At 55.6% G+C, this 20873-nt stretch overlaps 2 protein-coding genes across 2 annotated transcripts; both read left to right on the plus strand.

The window, feature by feature from the left end:
* Nucleotides 1-4: 4 nt before the first annotated feature.
* Nucleotides 5-3820, plus strand: AQP5 (aquaporin 5). The gene is made up of 4 exons (XM_009247691.3): nucleotides 5-513; nucleotides 1627-1791; nucleotides 2226-2309; nucleotides 3129-3820. Exons 1-4 carry the CDS (start codon nucleotides 151-153, stop codon nucleotides 3312-3314), a joined length of 798 nt encoding a protein of 265 aa, XP_009245966.3. The 5' UTR covers nucleotides 5-150; the 3' UTR covers nucleotides 3315-3820.
* Nucleotides 3821-7512: 3692 nt separating this feature from the next.
* AQP6 (aquaporin 6) lies at nucleotides 7513-15311 on the plus strand. The gene is made up of 4 exons (XM_002823204.4): nucleotides 7513-11715; nucleotides 12467-12625; nucleotides 12889-12969; nucleotides 13613-15311. The coding sequence occupies exons 1-4, from the start codon at nucleotides 11314-11316 to the stop codon at nucleotides 13823-13825; spliced, it is 855 nt and encodes a 284-aa protein (XP_002823250.3). The 5' UTR covers nucleotides 7513-11313; the 3' UTR covers nucleotides 13826-15311.
* The last annotated feature ends 5562 nt before the right edge of the window (nucleotides 15312-20873 follow it).

Raw genomic sequence — 20873 nt, forward strand, 5'->3', positions numbered from 1 at the left:
CGCCAGGCCGCCAGCCTCGGAGTGGGCGCGGGACAGTGCGCGGCGCCCCGCAGCCAGGCCCCCGCCCCCGCCGCCTCCACCTCCTCCGCCGCCTGCGACCCAACGGGCGCCCCCCGCCGCGGCAGCTGCCGCCGGGCCCCCGCGGCCACCATGAAGAAGGAGGTGTGCTCCGTGGCCTTCCTCAAGGCCGTGTTCGCCGAGTTCTTGGCCACCCTCATCTTCGTCTTCTTCGGCCTGGGCTCGGCCCTCAAGTGGCCGTCGGCGCTGCCTACCATCCTGCAGATCGCGCTGGCGTTTGGCCTGGCCATAGGCACGCTGGCCCAGGCCCTGGGACCCGTGAGCGGCGGCCACATCAACCCCGCCATCACCCTGGCCCTCTTGGTGGGCAACCAGATCTCGCTGCTCCGGGCTTTCTTCTACGTGGCGGCCCAGCTGGTGGGCGCCATTGCCGGGGCCGGCATCCTCTACGGTGTGGCACCGCTCAATGCCCGGGGCAATCTGGCCGTCAATGCGGTGAGTGCCCCGGGGGGGGGGGAGGGTGGGAGCCTCGACCCTGGGGTGGGCTCAGGACCAGGCCTCTTACCCCACCTGGAAAAAAGGGGTGCCGCAGAGTGGGCCAGCCCACACCCTTCACCAGGAAGGCAAGAACCTCCCAAGGCCAGGAAGGCAACTCTCCAGGCTGATGTGTGCCCCCTGCCCGCCCACCTCCTCTGCCCTCCACTCATGCTGGCCCACCCTGGTATCTTCAATGCCTGCTGCCCCTCCTCTCCTGCCGGAAACTTCTGCCTCCTCCTGTCTCACCTTTGAGCTCCACCTTCCTCCTGCGCCCCTCACCTCTCCTATCTCCTCAGTGGAGCGGCTGAGTAGAACCACCAGAGAAAAGCGGGCTGTCATCCCGGCTTTGGGTGACCCTGGCCTGTCTGTGCTTCATTGTTCTCAGCCCCTCCATGGGGATGGTCGTGTCTGCCACAGCAGTTGTCAAGGGGCTCACATTTAGAAACCGTAGATAGGAACCCCCTAATGTGGGGCCAGTGCAGAGCAGTTTCTGTTGAGTATTGGTTCCCGCTTTCCCCAACCTGTGCTCCTCCCCTCAACCCCGCACCCCTGCCTCCCTCCCACCTCCCGCAGCCCCAGAGTCAGCCCCCAACCCCATGCAAACTGAGTTCATTAATCAAGCACAGAGGAGGATTTGCTCGGCCATTGTCAAACTGTGAGTCAGCCGCACTGGAGAGACGGGTTTAAGGCTGGCACTGGCATGGGGCCAGGCACGGGCAGGAGGCCGGGATGGGGTGTGAGGCAGGCAAACCGGGCAGCTGCCCACAGGATGGAGGGTAAATGCCAGCTTATGGGGGCTGGGGGTTGGGCAGAGCCATTGATAGGACTGTGTCCAGGAAAAGCTACCCTGACACTCTGCCCTTTGGCCACAGGCCTGAGCTTCAAGCCTGTGCAAACTGTGAAATGTATAGTGTCTTTAACAAATGGCTTCGCTGGGGTGATGTCCACAGGGCTTGGCTTCCAGGTGCCAAGGTGCTCTAAGTGTCCCTGGAGGCCAAAAGCCCTTCTCCCCAAGCCCCTGGCTATACAGCCAGAAGGTGGCTGGGGTCCTAACCCGCTATCCCCTTGCAGCTCAACAACAACACAACGCAAGGCCAGGCCATGGTGGTGGAGCTGATTCTGACCTTCCAGCTGGCACTCTGCATCTTCGCCTCCACTGACTCCCGCCGCACCAGCCCTGTGGGCTCCCCAGCCCTGTCCATTGGCCTGTCTGTCACCCTGGGCCACCTTGTCGGAGTGAGCAGTACTAACATTGGGCTGGGGTGAGGGTGGGGCAGGCACTCAAGGCAAATAATGGAGCCCTGGAGCGGAGCCCACTTCAGATTGATGAGTCCAGCAGAGTTTAAGGCCTGGATTCAGGGCTCCTGGACTCTGGCCCTACTGGGCCCCAGAATTGATCCCCCAAAACCTCTGGGCTGAGGAAAGATGGGAGTAAGTAGGAGGTGGGATGGGACAGGAATCAAACCCAACCTCAGAGCAGAGAAGAGAGGAGGGTGTAGTTAAGGGTCCATGGTTAACCGAGCAGCTGGGATCCTTGGAGGGAGAGGTTGCCAGCCTGAGTTTGAGACCTGGCTGAGCCCCTGGACTGCAGTGTAACCTTGGGAGAGTCCAGGTTCTGTGGGAGTGGACCAGGATGTTGCCTTTCTCTCCACCGCCCTGTCTCTATCCAGATCTACTTCACTGGCTGCTCCATGAACCCAGCCCGCTCTTTTGGCCCTGCCGTGGTCATGAATCGGTTCAGCCCCGCTCACTGGGTGAGTCCGTCCCTTCCCCTGGCTCCCTGGAGATGAGGGCCTGGAGACCCAGCAGTGGCAGCTCAGAGCTCACCAGACCTGGCTTCTGTGGGCCTAGAGCTTGGGGGTGGGCCAGGGAGTGGTGGCTGAGAGAGAAAGGGACACAGTAGGGGATGGGATTCAGCCAGAGGGGCAGAGGTGGCTTTGTATGGCCTGAACCGCTGGGGACAGGGAGTATGAGTATCTGTCCGCTTATGGAAGAGGCTCTGTACTGAACCTGGAGGTGCAGAGGGGCTCTGTGTCAATTCCCTTGAGGATTTGGTGTCTGTCCCTCTGGGTGTCTGTGTGCTGGTCCTCTCTGATGTTTTATTTATCTGTCCCTGTTGAGGGGGTTGGGAGAGTCTTCCTGTGGGTCTGTCCCTGTGGACAATCTGTCTGCCCCCTCCTTTGAAAGCTCATGGTCACTCTCTCCAGGGTCTGTTTCTATCCCTATGTGGAGGGGAGAGGTGCTCTGTTCATCTGTCTCTCTGGGGACCCATGTGTCCCCCCTGAAGGTTTATTTGTTTCTCTTTCCGGTGTGGTTGGAGGGGGCCTGTCCCTCTGGGAATCTGTTTGCCTTCTTTGAGGGTCTGGGTGTCTGTGGTCCATGTCTTTGTCCCTGGGAGTGGTGTGTCAGTATATCCGTCCCCGAGGTGGGAGGAAGTCTTTCTCCCTGAAGGTCTGGAAGTCTGCATGTCTGTCTCCTCTCAGGGTCCATGGGTCTGTCCTCTGTGGGGTGGGGGGCATGTGGTCTTCAAGGTCTGGGGCTCAGTGCCCTGACTCCTGCCCTGTCTCCACCAGGTTTTCTGGGTAGGGCCCATCGTGGGGGCGGTCCTGGCTGCCATCCTCTACTTCTACCTGCTCTTCCCCAACTCCCTGAGCCTGAGTGAGCGTGTGGCCATCATCAAAGGCACGTATGAGCCTGACGAGGACTGGGAGGAGCAGCGGGAAGAGCGGAAGAAGACCATGGAGCTGACCACCCACTGACCGGTGTCAGGCAGGGGCCAGCCCCTCAGCCCCTGAGCCAAGGGGGAAAAAAAGAAAAAGTACATAACACAAGCTTCCTTTTTGCACAACCGGTCCTCTTGGCTGAGGAGGAGGCGCTGGTCCCCCTGGCTGCACAGTTAGAGAGGGGAGAAGGAACCCATGATGGGACTCCTGGGGTAGGGGCCAGGGGCTGGGGTCTGCTGGGGACAGGTCTCTCTGGGACAGACCTCAGAGATTGTGAACGCAGTGCCAAGCTCACAGGCTGCAAGGGCCAGGCCAGAAAAGGGTGGGCCTGCAGCCTGCATCCCCCACCTTCCCCAGCCCTTCCTCAAGAGCTGAAGGGATCCCAGCTCCTAGGTGGGCAGAGGCAGACCCTCCCCTGAGCTCCTTAGGAAGACGACAGACTGGTTCATTGAATGCCGCCTTATTTATTTCTGGTGAGGATGCATGCGTGGGGCTGCTGGTGTTTAGAGTGGGGGCTACCCAATAAATCACTGATACTCACATTCCGCCTCTGTCTCTCCTCAGAGTGCCTTGAGACACCCTGGCCCATTGCCTCTCCTCTTTGTCATCCCACATCCTCCACCACGATCTCCACAGGGTACCAGGGGACCCCAGGACAAGTGCTCTGTGGGAAAAAAGGGAGACTGAGACCATGGGAGGCCCAGAGAATCAGAGAGATGGGAACAGAGCAGGGAGAGACTGAGAGAGAGAAGACCAAATATCAAAATAGAGCTAGAGGCCAGGAAGGAGGGGTCCTCACTGCAGTCACCCTCCACCCCTCCCCCTCAGCCATGTCAATCAAGTCCCTACCATTTGAGGAGGGCTTGGCTGGCACTTGAGGGGAGTGCCAGGGTGTGACAGGCAGGGTGGAGGAGGAGTGAGCCAACTGCAGCCCCTCAAGATGGCAAGGGGGTGACCAGCCAGGTTCCATCACAGCCCTGGGCCCCTTTCTCTGCACCTTGATGTTTCAAAAAGGTGTCCTGCTGGGAGCCTGTGCCCAGAGGGAGCAGCCCCCCGACCCCCTCCCCAAGAAGCCACATGTGGCCCAGCCCCCTTTTCCAGGGCTTCTCTCTCATGCCTCGGCCCACCAGTGTCCCCACCGTCCTCTCCTCTGGGCCTGAGCTCTGTCCTAGCCTGCTCTTGTCCCACTGTCACTGACACTCCTTAGGTAACCTTCTTAAACTCTCAGAGCCTCCATCTCTTCCTCTGTAAAATGGGGATAAAATATCACTTTCCTCACAAGATAGTTGTGGGGACCGGATGAGGGCATGAGATGCCTGGGACCAGTCAGCTTTCTGTGAGGAAAAGGCAGGAGGTCATGCAGTGAACAGCTCCACACAGCCCAGCTTCGCAGTGAGCCCAGTCTGGAGTCAGTAACCACCCTCATTCCAATCTGGCCGCAGAACTTGGGGCAACATAAGCTCTCTGAGCTTTAAGGACCTTATCTGCAAAACAGAGGTACTTTTCCCGACCTCACATGCTGTCGTGAAGAGAAAATGAGACCATGCCTGGAGGTAAAACGCTTGTACAAATGGTCAGGCGCCTTGGAGTGAGTGCTCAGTATAGTCGTGTGAATAGAAACCCACACGTGCCTGCCTAGTCTGGGGCCCCAGCCACATGCTTCTGCCCTCCTGGGGGTGTCTGGACCTGAGCGCCTGTCCAGCGGGGCCAGGAGACGGACTGAGAAGGGGTAGGGGAAGCTGTAGGTCTTGGCCAGCGACAGGCAGTCCCAGAGGCTGGGGTGAGGAGCGGCAGACCCCCCAGCCTTCTCCACACTTAGAGTCTAAGCATCTACAAGTGAGAGGTCAGCCACTCATGTCAGCCACTCATGTCCGCCCCATAGGCTTACAGTAAACACCACGTGGCATTGCGTGTGAGAACCCGGGGAGCCCAGGGAAGGAGCAGCCCCCCACCCACCGTGTCCCTTCCCACTTTTTCCAACCTGCCCCAGGCTGGGGGAGCCGGGCTGGAAGTGCCAGCTCTGGCCAGCAGGGGGCAACGTCGTCCACCGAATCCACAGCGTGGCGCCTCGTCGTCCACAAGTCCTGGGTCTGGGCTCTAGCCAGATGGGGGTGGAGTGGAGGACACAGGGAGTCCCTCATGCTTGAGTCCCCTGGGGCCACCTTGAGGCAGCCTATCCCAATGCACCCCCGCCCCACTATCCGGGTGGGGCGCAGAAGAGAGGGGAGCCCTTCCCCACTCAATCTCCAGGAGACTCAGGTACGGACACAGCCATGACCAGGAGGATGGGCTCTTCCTCCAGCCCAATGGGGACCACGGCAGGGTGGACAGTGGACCCTTGGGAGACAAACCCGCGGGGGCGGGCAAGGCACTAAGTCAGAGGGGGCTACCGGCCCTGAGCTTCCTGCAGGTTGCCTCGCCTGGCCCTTGAGCAAGCTTCCAGCTAGGGCTTGGGGCTGACAAGCGCCGTGGTTGGGGCGGTGTGGCCAGCAGGGGTCGCTGTGTCTGCGTGTCGGATCTTGCAGGAGCGGCAGGTCTGCGGGCTCACAAAGTCCCGTGCACACGCGCGCACACACACACTGACCCCACACAGTCCGGGGCTCGCGGCCACACACTGACCTCAGTCGTGCCCGAGGGCTGCATCTTCCGGGTGTGTGCGTCTCCTTCCCTCCGCACGTTCACTCGAATGTGCGGAGCCACATCAGCCCTCCGGCATTCGCTCACAGGGCCACCGCGGGCCCAGACCTATGAGCCTGGCTCCGCGGTTCTCAGAGGCACACCTGTGTGCTGTCCAACACAAGCACACACAGGCCCCGTCACCTCTGCTGCACCTAAAGAGGGAACCCAGGGAGAGTCTGGATTCTCCTGTGGGAGGCTCCCTTCCCCTTTCTCCCACTCTTCCTCTCCCCAGGGCCTGCCAGTTCTCATCAGCTGGGAGGTGGAAAAGGTGATATGGGGAGAGATGGAAGAGGACCGGGAGGAGAGGTGGAGAGCGGACAGAGGGGCTGGCTGTTGAGATGGGTGGACAGGAGGAAGGACATCTGGGAGGACCAGGTCTCTCCGCTCCTCTTGGCCTCAGTTTCCTCCTCCGTCATGTGTGGATGAGGACATCAGACCTCCCGACCTTTGCAGGTTTTGTGGGGATCAGTGAGATGAGGCACGGGAAGCCATCTTGAATTCCCTCCTCATCAGTTTGTGTTCTCCCTCCTTTTCTCTCCAGGTACCTTCCTCCTTCCCCTCCCCTTCGCCCCGCTTACTTTCCCCAATCTCTGATAGGACTTCAGTCAGAGCTGCATTGACAGGCAGCCCTAGGCAGCCAGATAAGGAACCTCGGCAAAAGGTTTTTGAGCATGAATGAGCTTAAAGCTTGGCACTAGAGCCCAGTGCTGGCTGGGTCTGGGCACGTGCTGGCTAGGACAGGAAGCCAGGCCTGGAGCAAGCCCTGGTCAATGCCCAGCTGGCCTCAGGAGGTGAAGGACCTTGTCCCAGGCCGGGCAGAGGTCAGGAGACTCAGCCCCGGGCTAGCTGGGGACAAGGGCTGCCGCTGCACTTAGCACTTTCAGGCTCCAGGGCCCAGGGCGGGTGCTGAGGTGCCTGTCTTGGAGCAGCCACGCAGCCCCGTCCCCACAGCTGTCTAACGGCAGGGGGCAGGGAAGTTGCAATCCTAATCATTCACATTTTCTGACTTGGAGGCCCTCTCCTAGTTATCAGCACATTTACTCCTAACTACACACAGGGAGGAGGGAATTATTAGCATCATCCCCATTGTAAAAATGAGGATCTTGAGGTTAAGCAACTGCTTAGGGTGCAATACACATGTCAGTGTTCACAGTCCTTTCACTGGCCTCATCGGCAGCTCTCAACAGGTAAGCATTGCTGCCACTTGGCGCCCATTTAACAAGGGCAGAAACTGAGGCTAGGTCAGATGAAAGGACTGGTAAGTGCCTGTCCACCAAGCCCTCTACTGGCCCTGCCTGAAGTGAGAGAAGCAGACAAGTGCCCTGGAGCTACCCTGGGACAACCCCCAGCCAGGGAACCCCCTGTGCCAGGGAGGAACAGTGCCCACGCTGCCCCCACAGCCATGCCCTGTCATCCCTTGAGCATTTATTGAATGACTCCTCTATGCCAGCCAGGGATGGATGTCTGTGCTGGAACAGTGGAGGCATTGAGGAGGCAGAGGCCACAACCAGCCCCTGGCTTTGCTCAAGCCCTGCTTCTCTAAGAAGCTTGCCCTGATTCTGCCGGAGAGGGAAATGAGGGCAGGCTTCGCAGAAGAACAGCACTTGAGCAAAGTCTTGAGAGACAAAAAGGAGAGGCATCCAAACTCCACAGCAAAGGGCTCGTTCTGGAGAAATATGTCTGGCCTGTTTGGAGTAAAGGGTGCAGGGTGGGCAGTGGGAAGGGAGCCTTCCTTGCATGTTAAACATGGGTATTCAGACCTGATTCTGAGGCAATGGGGAGCCATTGAAAGCTTTTGAGCAGAGGAGTAACTTGATGAGCTTTGCATTTTGGAAGGATCTCTCTGACAGTGAGTGGAGAGGAGAGTGGTGTGGAAGGGCACAACATAGTCTGAGAGCCCAGGAAGGAGGTTAATGCAGTCATCCTGGAGAGGTGATAAGGGCTGCACTGTGCCAGTGGCAAGTGGTGATGGAAAGAGGTGTCAAATATGAGAAAGAGCTACCAGGAACCTGGTACCAGGAACCTATTTGCTGTGGGCTAGGGGAAGGGGAAGCACCAGATGGTTCCTGTGTTCTGGCCTGGGCAACTGAGTGAGAGTGGGGTGAGGAGGAGCAAGCCGGAGGGTCCAGTGAGAGCTGAGTGGGTCTGGAGTTCAGGAGAAAGATCTGGGCCAGAGACAATGTTGAGAGTCGACAGTATCTGCAGGGTGTGGAAGTCACGGGTGGGAACAGGGCTGCCCAGGCACACTCATCAGGAGTGAGGGGCCATGGGCCAGGAGTAGACAAGGCCTGGGCTTAAGGATCAGCAGAAGAGGAGCCAGCCATGGAGGCCACGTGGCAGAGATGCCCTCACAGAGATGGGAGGACAGCCAGGAGATGTGCCTCAAAGGCAGGGAAAAAGAGGCATCAGGAAGGAGATGGCCGGCAGCCCATGTGCCACAGTGGGCTGGAGAGGAAATCATGCTGGCCTTTGCCAGAGCGGTTTCAGTAGCCGGGGGCCAGGGGCTGTTGTGCAGTGGATAGGTGGCTGGAACCTTGACTCCAAACCATGACCTTTCACTGCTCCGCGACCATGCAGGTACATTTATAGGGAAGAAGTCAAGAGAAGGGGAAGCCTGAAAGCCACAGGTCAGACTGGGAAAGGCCAAGAGAGGGTCCCAGTCACTCAAAGGGAGCCAGAAGTCCAAGGAGGGTCCCCTGACCCCGACTTGTACACCGGAGAAGGGCTGCCTCTACTTCAAGGGCACAGGGCAGCTGGTGAGGGCACAGGGCGGCTGCAGGTGAGTTTGGCTGGGAGGGAGGATGGGAAGAAGTCGCCTGGTAGCTTGGCTTTCTAGGTGGGGTGGGAGGCAACGGTGGGTGCTCTGCTGAGAGAAAGCCAGAGTGAGCCAAATACTTGAAGAGAGTGGGGGAGGTTTAAAGAATGCGGGGAGAGCTGTGGAAGGATTGCTGAGCAGAGCTGCGATCCCTACTGGGGCCAGAGACCATGAACTTGTCATGGCAGCAGTCTGCACGACTAGGCGAGTTTCTCCAGCAGTGCTCAGCAGCGCAGATGGGGGGCAGAAAGGCGTGGAAGAGGATGAGAACAGAGACACGCAGCAGGGACGGGGTGGAGAGGACAGGGAGCCAGGACCATGGAGCGCTGGCAAGAGGCTACTCAGGGTGAGATGCCCAGGAGTTCCCTGGAAAGGACAGGGTGAAGTCGAGACAGCAGGGAGAACAGAAGGGAATGGGTGAGGGATGTTACTGGGACTCAGACAGGGACTGGGGAGGAACAGACCCAGTGGTCCAGAGTTAAGACGTTTCTCTTGAAGATATCAGAGGGCTCAGTCCCAGGTCGGGGAAGGTATTAGGCTGAAATGCAGCAGACATAGTAATCTGCCCCGGGAAGTCAAGAAGTTTTCATTCATTCATTCATTCAACAAATATTTATTGGGCACTTACTGTGCCAATCTCTGTGCAAGACACTACATGCAGGGGTGAACAAAACTTAGTTCCTGGCCCCCAAAGGCCTCCCCGCCTTGCCTCACTGGGGAGACACATTCACACCACAACAGCACCCTGTGGTGACTGCAGTGTAGGAGAATGCCTAGGTGTGGTGGGAGCACGCAGAAGGGTCCCCACCCAGGAAAGGAGCAAGCGACGTCAAAGCTGAGCCTTTGGAATGGGAGTTACCCAAGCAAACGGAGTGCAAGGGATCTCCAAGAAGAGGATAGAGCTTTTTCCAAGGAGAGGCCAGCAAGAGTATGCATCTGGTGAAACCAGAGGGTAACGGAGTGGGGAGAGGTGAGGAAGAGCTGCAGGGTCCCTGAAGGCAGGCACAGAGCTTTCAGAGGAATGGGAGGCTTGGAAGGGATTTTAGCAGGGGAGCAGCATGATCAGATTTGCATTTTAGCACTCAGGCTGCAGTATGGAAAATTGATTGGAACGGAGCAAGGGAGCAGACAGAGAGACTGGTTAAAGGCTGCAGGGCAGCAGGGGTGGCAAAAAGAGGGCGCAGTCAGGAGATATTTAGGATTCAAAATCAGCAGGACTTGATGTTTTTCCTGGATGGGGGAAGGAGGGAGAAAAGGGTCAAGGATGCTTCCCAGATGCCACCAGCTGAGCTGCAGAAAACAAGAGGAGAACATGGGGGTTGGGGGGGTACCAGGAGACAGGAGGATCACATCTGGAGACAGATTGCGTTTGAGGAGCCTGAGAACAACCAGGGGACATCTGTGGGCAGGTAGATATGCCAGGGATGAGGTCAGGACACCCAGCTGTGGTTAAGAGGGGAAGACTGTTATTTCAATAGCTTGGCAGACTCTTCTTAGGGAGGAACACTTTTGTTTGAGAAAATACCTTGCTATCTGCTAGGGTTAAAAGGGGAAAGCCTAGGGCATGGGTGACCGTAGGGCCAGTGCAGCCACAAAAAATGGTTAAGCTGCCTTGCGTGAGAAAGGAGTGAAATCTGTTTGGCCCCTGAGAGGAGGAGAGCAGAGGGGGAGGAGCCGAGAAGGGAGGGGAGCGCGGGGGAGGGCAGGGAGGCAGGAGGAAGTGAGTGAAGGGCCAGTGGAAATTTCCCCTGGTGGACAGCAGAGGTGCCCATGGCCTTGTGTGATCTGACACGGTTTGAGTCGTGTGGAATAAACCCCTTCTCCACCTGCCCCTCTGCAACCCCACAGGCCGCAGTGTCCACAGTGTCCTTGGTAAAGTCGACTGTATTCACATCTGCATTCTGTGAGTGCGGGTATAGGTGGGAGTGGAGGAGAGGACTTACTTTCTGGGTTTACGGGCACGGTGTGGTGTCAGCCCATTTGGAAGCAAAGCCTAGATATGGAGGGAGCCAGATGAACAGGTCCTGGGAATGCACAGGACCCCCTGAAGCAGGCTGGGGATCTGAGTGATCTTGCTGTATCTGAGCTGACATTGGAACATGAACAGTCTGAAATCCCATGAGCCCTGCTGCCCTGCACCTGTGACCCTCAGGCTAGACCTTAGACTGTCTACAACACGAGTCAGGCCCAACCCACCCTGGAAATCGTCGTAGGAGGTTCCAGCTCAGTGCCCAGAGACAGCCCCCGCATCCCACCCCATCAGGTAAGCTCAGGCTGGAGCAGGCATGTGAGCAACACCCCTCATTCCACCCCCATACACACACATAACCCCATCTGCCTGCGCCCTGCCAGTCTGACCAGCACAGTCCTGGGGACAGGAGCGTGGTGGAGGAGCTGCAGGTGGGGGCCAGAGAAGCCTCCACAGAGAGCAAAAGCCAGGGTCAGCCAGAGACAGGACACCAGAAGAGACAGGAGATCAGAGACCAGAGGAACAGAGAAGAGGCCCCAGAGCAAAGCGAGGAACAGCCAAGGCACCAGGACATGGATGCAGTGGAGCCAGGGGGAAGTGGCTGGGCCGGCGTGTTGGCGTGCAGGCTTTGGAAAGCCATCAGCAGGGCGCTGTTTGCAGAGTTCCTGGCCACGGGGCTGTATGTGTTCTTTGGCGTGGGCTCAGTGATGCGCTGGCCCACAGCACTTCCCTCCGTGCTACAGATTGCCATCACCTTCAACCTGGTCACTGCCATGGCTGTGCAGGTCACCTGGAAGGCCAGCGGGGCCCACGCCAACCCCGCTGTGACGCTGGCCTTCCTCGTAGGTTCCCACATCTCTCTGCCCCGTGCTGTGGCATATGTGGCTGCCCAGCTGGTGGGGGCCACGGTGGGGGCTGCTCTGCTTTATGGGGTCATGCCCGGAGACATCCGAGAGACCCTTGGGATCAACGTGGTAGGTGCAGGGAGGGGCACTTGGAGGGCCAGGAGGCGGGAATGTGCACAGGTGGTGAAGGTGGAGGCCAGGACGGAGGTGAGGGAGCAAAGGAGGAAACAAGTCAGCCGCAGGCTCCACATCCTCCTGGGCTGGGTCCCAGGACCCAGAGGACTGAGACTTTGACCTCAGTCTAGGCAGAATAGAAATGGGATAGTGGCGCGAAGAACAGGTGGAGGTGGAGAAGGAAGAAGCCATATAAAGGAGAAGGAATAGAAGGACCAGGCATTTAAGGGTAGACGCGGCCAAGGGAGTGTGGGGACTGTAGGCAGAGAAGGGGACCCCACGAGGACTTCATTTTTCTCCCAGGCTCCACCCACGTCCTCTGCTCTCCGATTGTTCCCAAATTCTTCCCTCCACCTCGAGGCCTGCCTCACTCGCCCCTTCTCCATTTCCTAACCATCTGTGTTCCACCTTCTTCCCCCAAATCTCCTCCTGCACCTGCTGCCAGTCTCCTCTCAAGCAAGCCTCCTGAACCACTGGCCCCAACCAACCCACTGGTGGGGTGGGAGGAGCGCCACTCACTTCTGCAGGGAGCAAGGGTCCAGAGCAGATATGGACCCCTCTGCACAGACCTCCCGAAGTCCTGAAGCTGGGTGGCAGTGAGGAGTCACCCCCTTCCAGCTGAGGAGACCAGGCCCAGTGGCAGGGGTTTCTCTGTCTGTCCGTGGGCAGAGCCCGCGTCTAGTCCAGAGTAACTCCCTCTGTCCAGGTCCGGAACAGTGTCTCAACTGGCCAGGCGGTGGCAGTGGAGCTGCTTCTGACTCTGCAGCTGGTGCTCTGTGTCTTCGCTTCCACCGACAGCCGTCAGACATCGGGCTCCCCGGCCACCATGATTGGGATCTCTGTGGCACTGGGCCACCTCATTGGGGTAAGGAGCAGACGGGACACCGTGCACATGCACACACTGGATCCGTTCCCAGGGAAACTGTGAAGCCCTGAAGGCCAGGCAGTGTCCCTCCCTGAGCCCCTCGTGCCTTGGAGCCAAAGTGGTACCTCCTGCACTCTAGGCCCAGGATATGGCACTACAGAGGCCATGGCTGGGGCTAAGACTCTGAGCCAGGACTGAGAAATGGTCCCCTCTCAGGCCTGCTTGAAACCTTCTCCCACCCTGACACTGCGCTTGCTCCCCAGATCCACTTCACTGGCTGCTCCATGAACCCAGCCCGCTCCTTCGGCCCTGCCGTCATCATTGGGAAGTTCACAGTCCACTGGGTGAGCCCCTTTGCTGGCAGCCCTGGGGAGGGGAGGGAAGGGACCCTGAGTTGCCTATAGACAGTGGGTTTCACTCGCAGCTTCCCTAAGCTCAGAAGGCCAGGATGAATGTCTTGGCTGGGACTTCCTTTCTTTTCGGCTTCAGTCGCCCGGGATACCCAGTGGACTGGCAAGAAATGGGCCAGGGCAGGAGCTGCAGCCTTGGCCCAGACTTTTAAGTCCTGGCTGTTTCCTTATTCACTTTCTCCAGCTGGACCAATTTTCAAACTTGGATAAAGAAAAAGACAAACAGAAATAGACACACACACCAGCAGAGACAGAAACAGCAATAGCCAGGACTCATGGCTAAAACGGGGGAAGTGAGAGGAAAGAGGCGGGGGTGGGTGAGGAGACTGGCCCCAGGCCCCAGCCACAGCTGCAGAGCCTGGGCTCAGCCCCAGGGAGGGCAGGGAGAGCAAGGGGCAAGGTCCCCATACCTTGTGGGCTTGGAAAAAACGACTTGTGGTTCTCAAATTTAGCACCTTACAGACAGTTCAGGGAGACCTGGGAGATCAAGTCGGCACTAGGGAAGGAGGCAGCAGTCCCAGAGCCACCCTGTGGTCCTGGTAGCTCCTGGGTGGGGTGACGACATCCTTCTCCTCAGGTCTTCTGGGTGGGGCCCCTGATGGGAGCCCTCCTGGCCTCGCTGATGTACAACTTCGTCCTGTTCCCCGACACCAAGACCCTGGCCCAGCGGCTGGCTATCCTCACAGGCACCGCAGAGGTGGGGACAGGGGCAGGGGCGGGGGCAGGGGCAGAGCCCCCGAAGAAGGAGTCCCAGCCGGATTCGGGAGCCATGGAGATGGAGAGTGTGTGAAATAGCCTAGGCCTGGCCGCGCCCTTGGGCTTCCTGCCTTGCAGGGCCTGCCTGGAAGTTCTCCCTGGGGGTGGCGGGAGGGGGAGGCTTGACCTCTTGTCCTGACCAGGTGGGCCAGAGGGGACAAGCCCTATCCCTGGCATTACATTTCTAGGTAGAATCTGGGAGTGAATTTGTCCCATTCTCTCTCTTTAGGGCTTCCCCACCTCTCAGTGGGATAGAGCAGAGGAAGGCAGGGGATTTAGGATCGCCCTCCCCTCCTCTCACCCACTGGACCCCGTAGGAGTCCTGACCCCCAGATGCCCAAGTCTTGGGGGAGAAAGGAATGGGAGCCCAGACAGCCACTCTGCTTAGACGTGGGAGCTATAGGGACCTCAGGGAGCCCCAACTTCTTACCCACCCAGGAAACCCTTGGTCTGGAGGGGACAGACTATCTGGAGGAATCAGGCCCTGGGACAGCCTCTGAGCTCCTGGGGGGGTTTCTCTGCCCTTGGGTGTGGTTTTGGGGGGTATATTTCCTCCTTCAGACTAGGGGCTTCCTGAGGACAGAGACTGCTCTACCAATAGATCTTTGTTTGTTTGTTTTGAGACAGAATCTTGATCTGTTATCCAGGCTGGAGTGCAGTGGCATGATCTCGGCTCACTGCAACCTCTACCTCCTGGGTTCAAGGGATTCTCCTGCCTCAGCCTCCCAAGTAGCTGGGATTACAGGCGCCTGCCACCACGCCCAGCTAATTTTTTGTATTTTTAGTAGAGATGGGGTTTCACCATATTGGTCAGGCTGGTCTCAAACTCCTGACCTGAGGTGATCTGCCCACCTTGGCCTCCCAAAGTGCTGGGATTACAGGCGTGAGCCACCGCGCCCGGCCTCTCCCAATAGGTCTTTATTCCTCACTCCTCCAAATGCTCTGGAGAGGCCCCCACCCTTGAGAAGAACTGACACAGAGAAGAACATTTTCTCAGGCTCGTAGAGGGGTGGGATAGAGGAAGGGAGGTTTGAGCCAGACAGGCCTTTCCCAGGGAAGCCTCCTCCCAGGTGCTTGCCCCAGCTCCCACCCCACAGCCCACTCTCAGGCAGGAACAATCCTTAGAGGGGAAGTGCCCATCTAGCCATTGACTCATGACCTGGGTCAAAGAAGCCATCTCCAGGCTCTCTGTCAGCATTACGGGATCCCCAAAAAGCTGTTGAATAAGCCCTAAGGGTGGTAGGAACCCAGGAGGGACCCAGGAAACGAAGATTTGAGATTCAGTGCCTCTGAAAGACTACCAAAATCTAAATTGGTTTAATAGTTAAAGGCTGCTGTAGATTTATTCTGCCCACAACTTGGGGGTCCTATCTGGATCTCGGCTTCTCCAGCTGTAAAATGGACACACAATCCTCCACCAGGGACTGCTGTGAAATCAAGAAATTGGAAAATACTTTCAGAAGTTAAAATGCTAGAAAAACAACCCCAATAAATGATGATTATTGTTGCTGTTACTGTAATTATTGGGTATGAAGACAATTGCTGCTGGTAATGAGAGGGAGGAGGGGAAAAGAGAGAGAGAAAGATGACTGAGAGGGAGGGAAGAGAGACTGGGTTTTCTCTCACATCATTGGATCTACTTAACCAGGGACCCTGTGTCCTCTTCTCCTGGGTCTGCTGACCTTGAGGCTTTGTGGGTATGAGGGGCTATGGGAGGGCCCTGGAATGAAGAGGCGAGCCAATAAAATCAGTTCTTCTCATCTCTATGACGCCCATCACCATGGTACCCTAAGATGCAGCAGCCAAATTCATATAAAAGATGGGTCCTGGCGGCCAGGCACGGTGGCTCATGCCTGTAATCCCAGCACTTTGGGAGGCTGAGGCGGGCAGATCACAAGGTCAGGAGATCGAGACCATCCTGGCCAACATGGTGAAACCCTGTCCCTACTAAAATATAAAAAATTAGCTGGGCGTGGTGGCGCGTGATTGTAGTCCCAGCTACTTGGGAGGCTGAGGCAGGGGAATCACTTGAACCCGGAAGGTAGAGGTTTCAGTGAGCCAAGATCACACCACTGCACTCCAGCCTGGTGACAGAGTAAGACTGTCTCAAAAAAAAAAAAAAAAAGATGGGTCCTGGCCTGGTGCAGTGGCTCCCACCTGTAATCCTAACACTTTGGGAGGCCAAAGTGGGAGGATAGCTTGAGGCCAGGAGTTCGAGACCAGCCTGGACAACATGGCAAAACCCTGCCTCTACAAAAAATCAAAAACTTAGCCAGGCATGATGGCTCACACCTGTAATCACCAACATGTTGGGTGGCCCAAGCAGGAGGATTGCTTGAGGCCGGGAGTTCGAGACCATCCTGGGCAGCATAGTGAAACTTCATCTCTATTATTTAAAATGAAAAATTAATTAAATTAAAATACAAACAAAAGATAGATCCTTTTTAATGATATCTCCTGAGGGACTGGGGATGGGGGAAAGGCTGCCCAAGTCTTCCAAGGGCAGCGTGGCAGGCCCAGCCTGTGACCAGTGCAGTAGCTGAATCCCTGGTGCTCATAGCCCCAGTAGCTGTGCTCAGCGTTCTGTGATATCAGTGCAGATACTACTCACATCTCTCCAAGCTGGGCCCCACTCATCCATCTTCACAATCTCTCAGAGGCCAAGGCTGCCTGTGTCCTTTTATGAGCAGGGAGAGCTGGTTGTCTGTATGTATGCATGTATGAGAGCGTATGTGTAAACAGAGGACATGATTGACTTGCTCAAGGTCACCCGGTTCAGGAGCACGAACACTTAAGGTCTCCCCAGCTCCCAGTTTAGAATTTTCCAAAATAGAGCTCCTGGGGGGCTCATACAAGCTGCAGCCCCAGGAAGGAAGGAAACAGGAACTAGAGGATTGAAGGGGATGGGGGCGTGGAGCTCCTACGGTAGGCTCTTAAGCTCCTTGACAAATGATCACTGCTTTTTGTCCCCAGAGCCAAGCACACACTGGGTGCTCAATATAAGTTTGATGAATGAATAAGGCTGGGCAGTTGGGGAGGACGGGAGGCAGTAATAGATCAAGAGGAGAAAATTTCAGGAGTTATAGCTCCAAATAAGCCAGTATGACAGCAGCTGAGAAGCCTATGCTTCCAGGCAGGGGCTAGGGAGAGGGTGCATCGCCAGATATTTGCTGTTCCACCCACAATTTCAGAGCAGGCTTCACAACGTCTGTCCCAGGAACTTACAGGCCAAAATATGAGGGGTTGCCTGAAGATAAAGCTGAGGGGCTATTTTCACTAACAGTTCTTCAAAGCAGTTCTCTGTCAGGACAGAGCAGGAGGAAATAAGGTTCCTGAGAAGTGGGGAATTAGGTTAGCCTCTGAAGAGCATCCAAGGTTAGATGTGGAAATAAGTAACCAAAGGTTCGCTTCCCCTCCTCTGGAGCCCTTTAATAGGACAGCAGGCCATCTGTTTGGATGAGGGAAGGGCTGGCCTTTGGAGAGCTGAATCTCAGTAGCTCCAGCTGGGGGAAGCAGGCTTCACTGGCATAGCCCCTGGGCCTGGGTGGGGGCAGGGAACATGGGGAGGACAGAGACCCAACCAGGCCAGCCCTTGGTGTGCATTCCCTTCCTCCTGTTTGTCAGGGAAGTTTTTAATTAATGGTGTGTAATCTGATCTGACCCTTCTCCCTGCTGAGCACTGCCTTCAATCAGTGGAGCCATCTGCAATTGCAATTCATAATTCTCCCAAAAGGGAGGGGGACTCGGGCCGGGTGCCTTGGTGATTAATACAATTAGCCTTTTATGTTGATGATTGTCTTAGCAGGAGCAGATGATGCTGTGCTGGGAGCCTGGGCGGTCGCGTACCGATTGGCTGGCGGGAAGCCCCTCTCCGCTTCCCACCCCCACTGTTCATCTTCAACCTACTACCTCCAGGTATAAAGAGGACAGGCCTCATCTGGGGCCATACTGTGCAAGGCGGAAAAGGCCAGGAAGGGGTCGGGCTCTGAGCCACATTTGGTCTCCTAGGACTGAAGGAAGAGTAGAGTCACACCACGATCTGGGCGCTTTTACATTCCAAAGAAAATCGCTTTCACCTAAAGTATTGTGCGGACCAAAGTTAAAAAAAAAACTACATAAACGTAGATCAGGAGTTGACAGAGTTTAAATATAGGCTCAGGCACTTAGCAGCTGTGTGAACTTGGGCAAGTTACTTAAGGATCCTGAGCCTCACTTTCCTCATCTGGAGGATGGAGTACAGTCAAAAGGGCGCTGGAAGAACTACATGAGATGTGTGTGTGTGTTTCACACCATGCCTGACAGGCAGTCAGATCTCAATCAGTGGTAGCTATTTTTACCACCATCATCATCGCGGTAGATTATTGCATTCTGTCTACCATAAGTTCAGCTACTTCCCCTGCAGTTTCTAATGAGGCCTGGGCTATTACTAAAGAAGGGATCACATCCTTCCCATACCCCAGGCTTAGCTTGAGCTGAGTGGGGACGGGGTAGAGAGTTTATGAGTGTATTTGGGGGAAAGGGGGGGAATCACAGAAGAGAAGTCAAGAATTAAAACATAAGAATTAAACACAAGAAAGAGGCCGGGCTTTGTGGTTCACACCTGTAATCCCAGCACTTTGGGAGGCCAAGGCGGGTGGATCACTTGAGGTCAGGAGTTTGAGACCAGCCTGGCCAACAAGGTGAAACCCCATCTCTACTAAAAATACAAAAATCAACCAGGCGTGGTGGCACATGCCTGTTGTCCCAGCTACACGGGAGGCTGAGGCAGGAGAATTGTCTGAACCTTGGAGGCAGAGGTTGCAGTGAGCTGAGATCACGCCACTGCACTCCAGCACCTGGGTGACAGAGCAAGACTCAGTCTCAAAAAAAAAAAAAAAAAAAAACAAGAGAGCGAGAAATAAGGGCCTTCTCCTAACGGAGAAGTGGAGCACTGAAGTGATCACACCGGGAGAGTTGGGAGACTCCGGGAACGGAGGTAAGAAGTCTGGGTGGGGTGGAAAAGAAGTGAAAAGAAGCAGAGCTTTGAAGATTTGGAATTTCACATGAAAGCTAAGTAAACAAAAAGGGAGCTGACATCAGAGCTGAGAGTTAAAGGGGTAACACAGACCAAAATCACTGTGATCGAAAATGAGGTCAAGGGATCTGAAACAAGCAGATCTGGGTTTTGATGGGAGACTCCACCAGGTCAGGGGAGGGGATCAGCTAAGTCCCTCTGGCCCCACAGTGCTGTTTTCTGTGACCCGGAGCAACCCCAGGGAGTGCAGGAAACAGGCCCGAGAAGAGAGCTTGATGCTTGATACTAAGAGGGATTTTAACTGACAGCTTAGTGCCAGGCCCTCTCAATGTCAGAGAGGAAGATGGGGATGGAAGAAGTTAAGGGCTAATCAAGATGAAGCATCCGGCCAAGCTGTGACCTCTCTGGGCAGTTGTGGCAGGGGGTCAGCATAGCCAAGATCCGTAATCACTTCTCAGGGAGAGGCAGCTACACTACAGTGCAGTCACGTATTTAGCAAAAGCTGGGGAGGCAAGGCATGGTCAGTGAATGGGGTTTATGGGAGTGGGGAGTCCAATAGCACTAATTAATAGGCTGCAGTTAATTAGCAGAAAAGGGGGAAATGAAAAACAATGTTTCAGAGCTCTGATTGAAACCCATAAAGGGGCAGCTATTGCCAGAGCTGCAGGTGGAGGAGGCCAGAGACAAAGGCAGCAAATAACTCCCGCTCCACCCCCATGGACAGATGAAACAAGCTCCAGCCAGGCCAGCGTGTGGCAGGCCAGGTCTCACTAACGCAGGCCTCCATAACAACTGTTTCAGTACTCACTGAGTGGTTAAGTTAAATATTAAAAGCTAAGAGAGCCAGTGCCCTTATACAAAGGCTGGAATATAACAAAAGGCCACCAAGAGTTTTGCCTAGGTTGCTAGGAATGGTGGCTCACGCCTGTAATCCCAACACTTTGGGAGGCCAAGGCGGGCGGATCACGAGGTCAGGAGATCGAGACCATCCTGGCTAACACAGTGAAACCCCATCTCTACTAAAAATACAAAAAATTAGCCAGGCATGGTGGCAAGCACCTGTAATCCCAGTTACTTTGGAGTCTGAGGCAGGAGAATCGTTTGAACCCGGGAGGCGGAGGTTGCAGTGAGCACCATTGCACTCCAGCCTGGGCAAAAAGAGCGAAACCTTGTCTCAAAAAAAAAAAAGAGTTTTGCCTAGGCCTTTCCTAGGCCTTAAAGCATGACAAAATAACGAAAGAATTATTAACAGGACCTGTTTAGGATTAAACAAGTTTATTGGGGGTCTGAAGGAACTCCCCAAACCTCCATGATTTAGCAGGAGACAAGGGTAATCACCCTATCACCTGGACCCATTTAAGTACATTTACTGAGGTTCCAGAGGAATGTCTTCAGGCCTCAGATCTTAGTTATAGATTAAAAGAAGTTATGTCTTTAGATGAATGCACGCTTACACACAGACATCTAGCTTAGAAGGTATATAAGCTCTGGAAAACTTTGTAATTTTGAGTTGGTGTGGTGATAATTTCCAGGCCTTCTCCCTGTAACTGGTTACAGAAATGAAAACTCCCTTCTTTCCCAGTTCACCTGCATCTCATTATTAGGCCATGAAAATAAGCATCCTTACCCTGGGTTTGATCCGGGAACAAGGGCCCAGCCTGTGGTGAGGGAGGAAGCCAGGACAGCAGTCAAGGGTGTCTGGTTCTGGAGCAGCAGACTGGAGGGGCTTTCTCTGGAAATACGCTCTGTCCCTCCCTTACTGCCTGGCACAGCCCGAGTCCCAGGTCTCATGTCAGGACCTTAAGGCTCTGTGAGCTCCCCCAGCACTCTGCACCACCTGTATCCCAGCACTGAACACGTGACTTCATAGTTATTTGAACATCTGCTTCTAACAGGAATATCTCCTTAAACAAAATGATATTTTTAGTCTACTTCTAATTTCAGGGCAATATGTTCCTTATCTTTACTATCTGTCCTGTGAGACAGGCTTCCTTTTTTTGTTGGTCCCCAAATCATGGCCTTTCATTTTCAAAAGAGGAAAGACCTTCCTCTGATATTCTTGATGAGT

This window comes from Pongo abelii, chromosome 10 (genome assembly GCF_028885655.2).
Source record: "Pongo abelii isolate AG06213 chromosome 10, NHGRI_mPonAbe1-v2.0_pri, whole genome shotgun sequence".
Lineage (NCBI taxonomy): Eukaryota > Metazoa > Chordata > Mammalia > Primates > Hominidae > Pongo > Pongo abelii.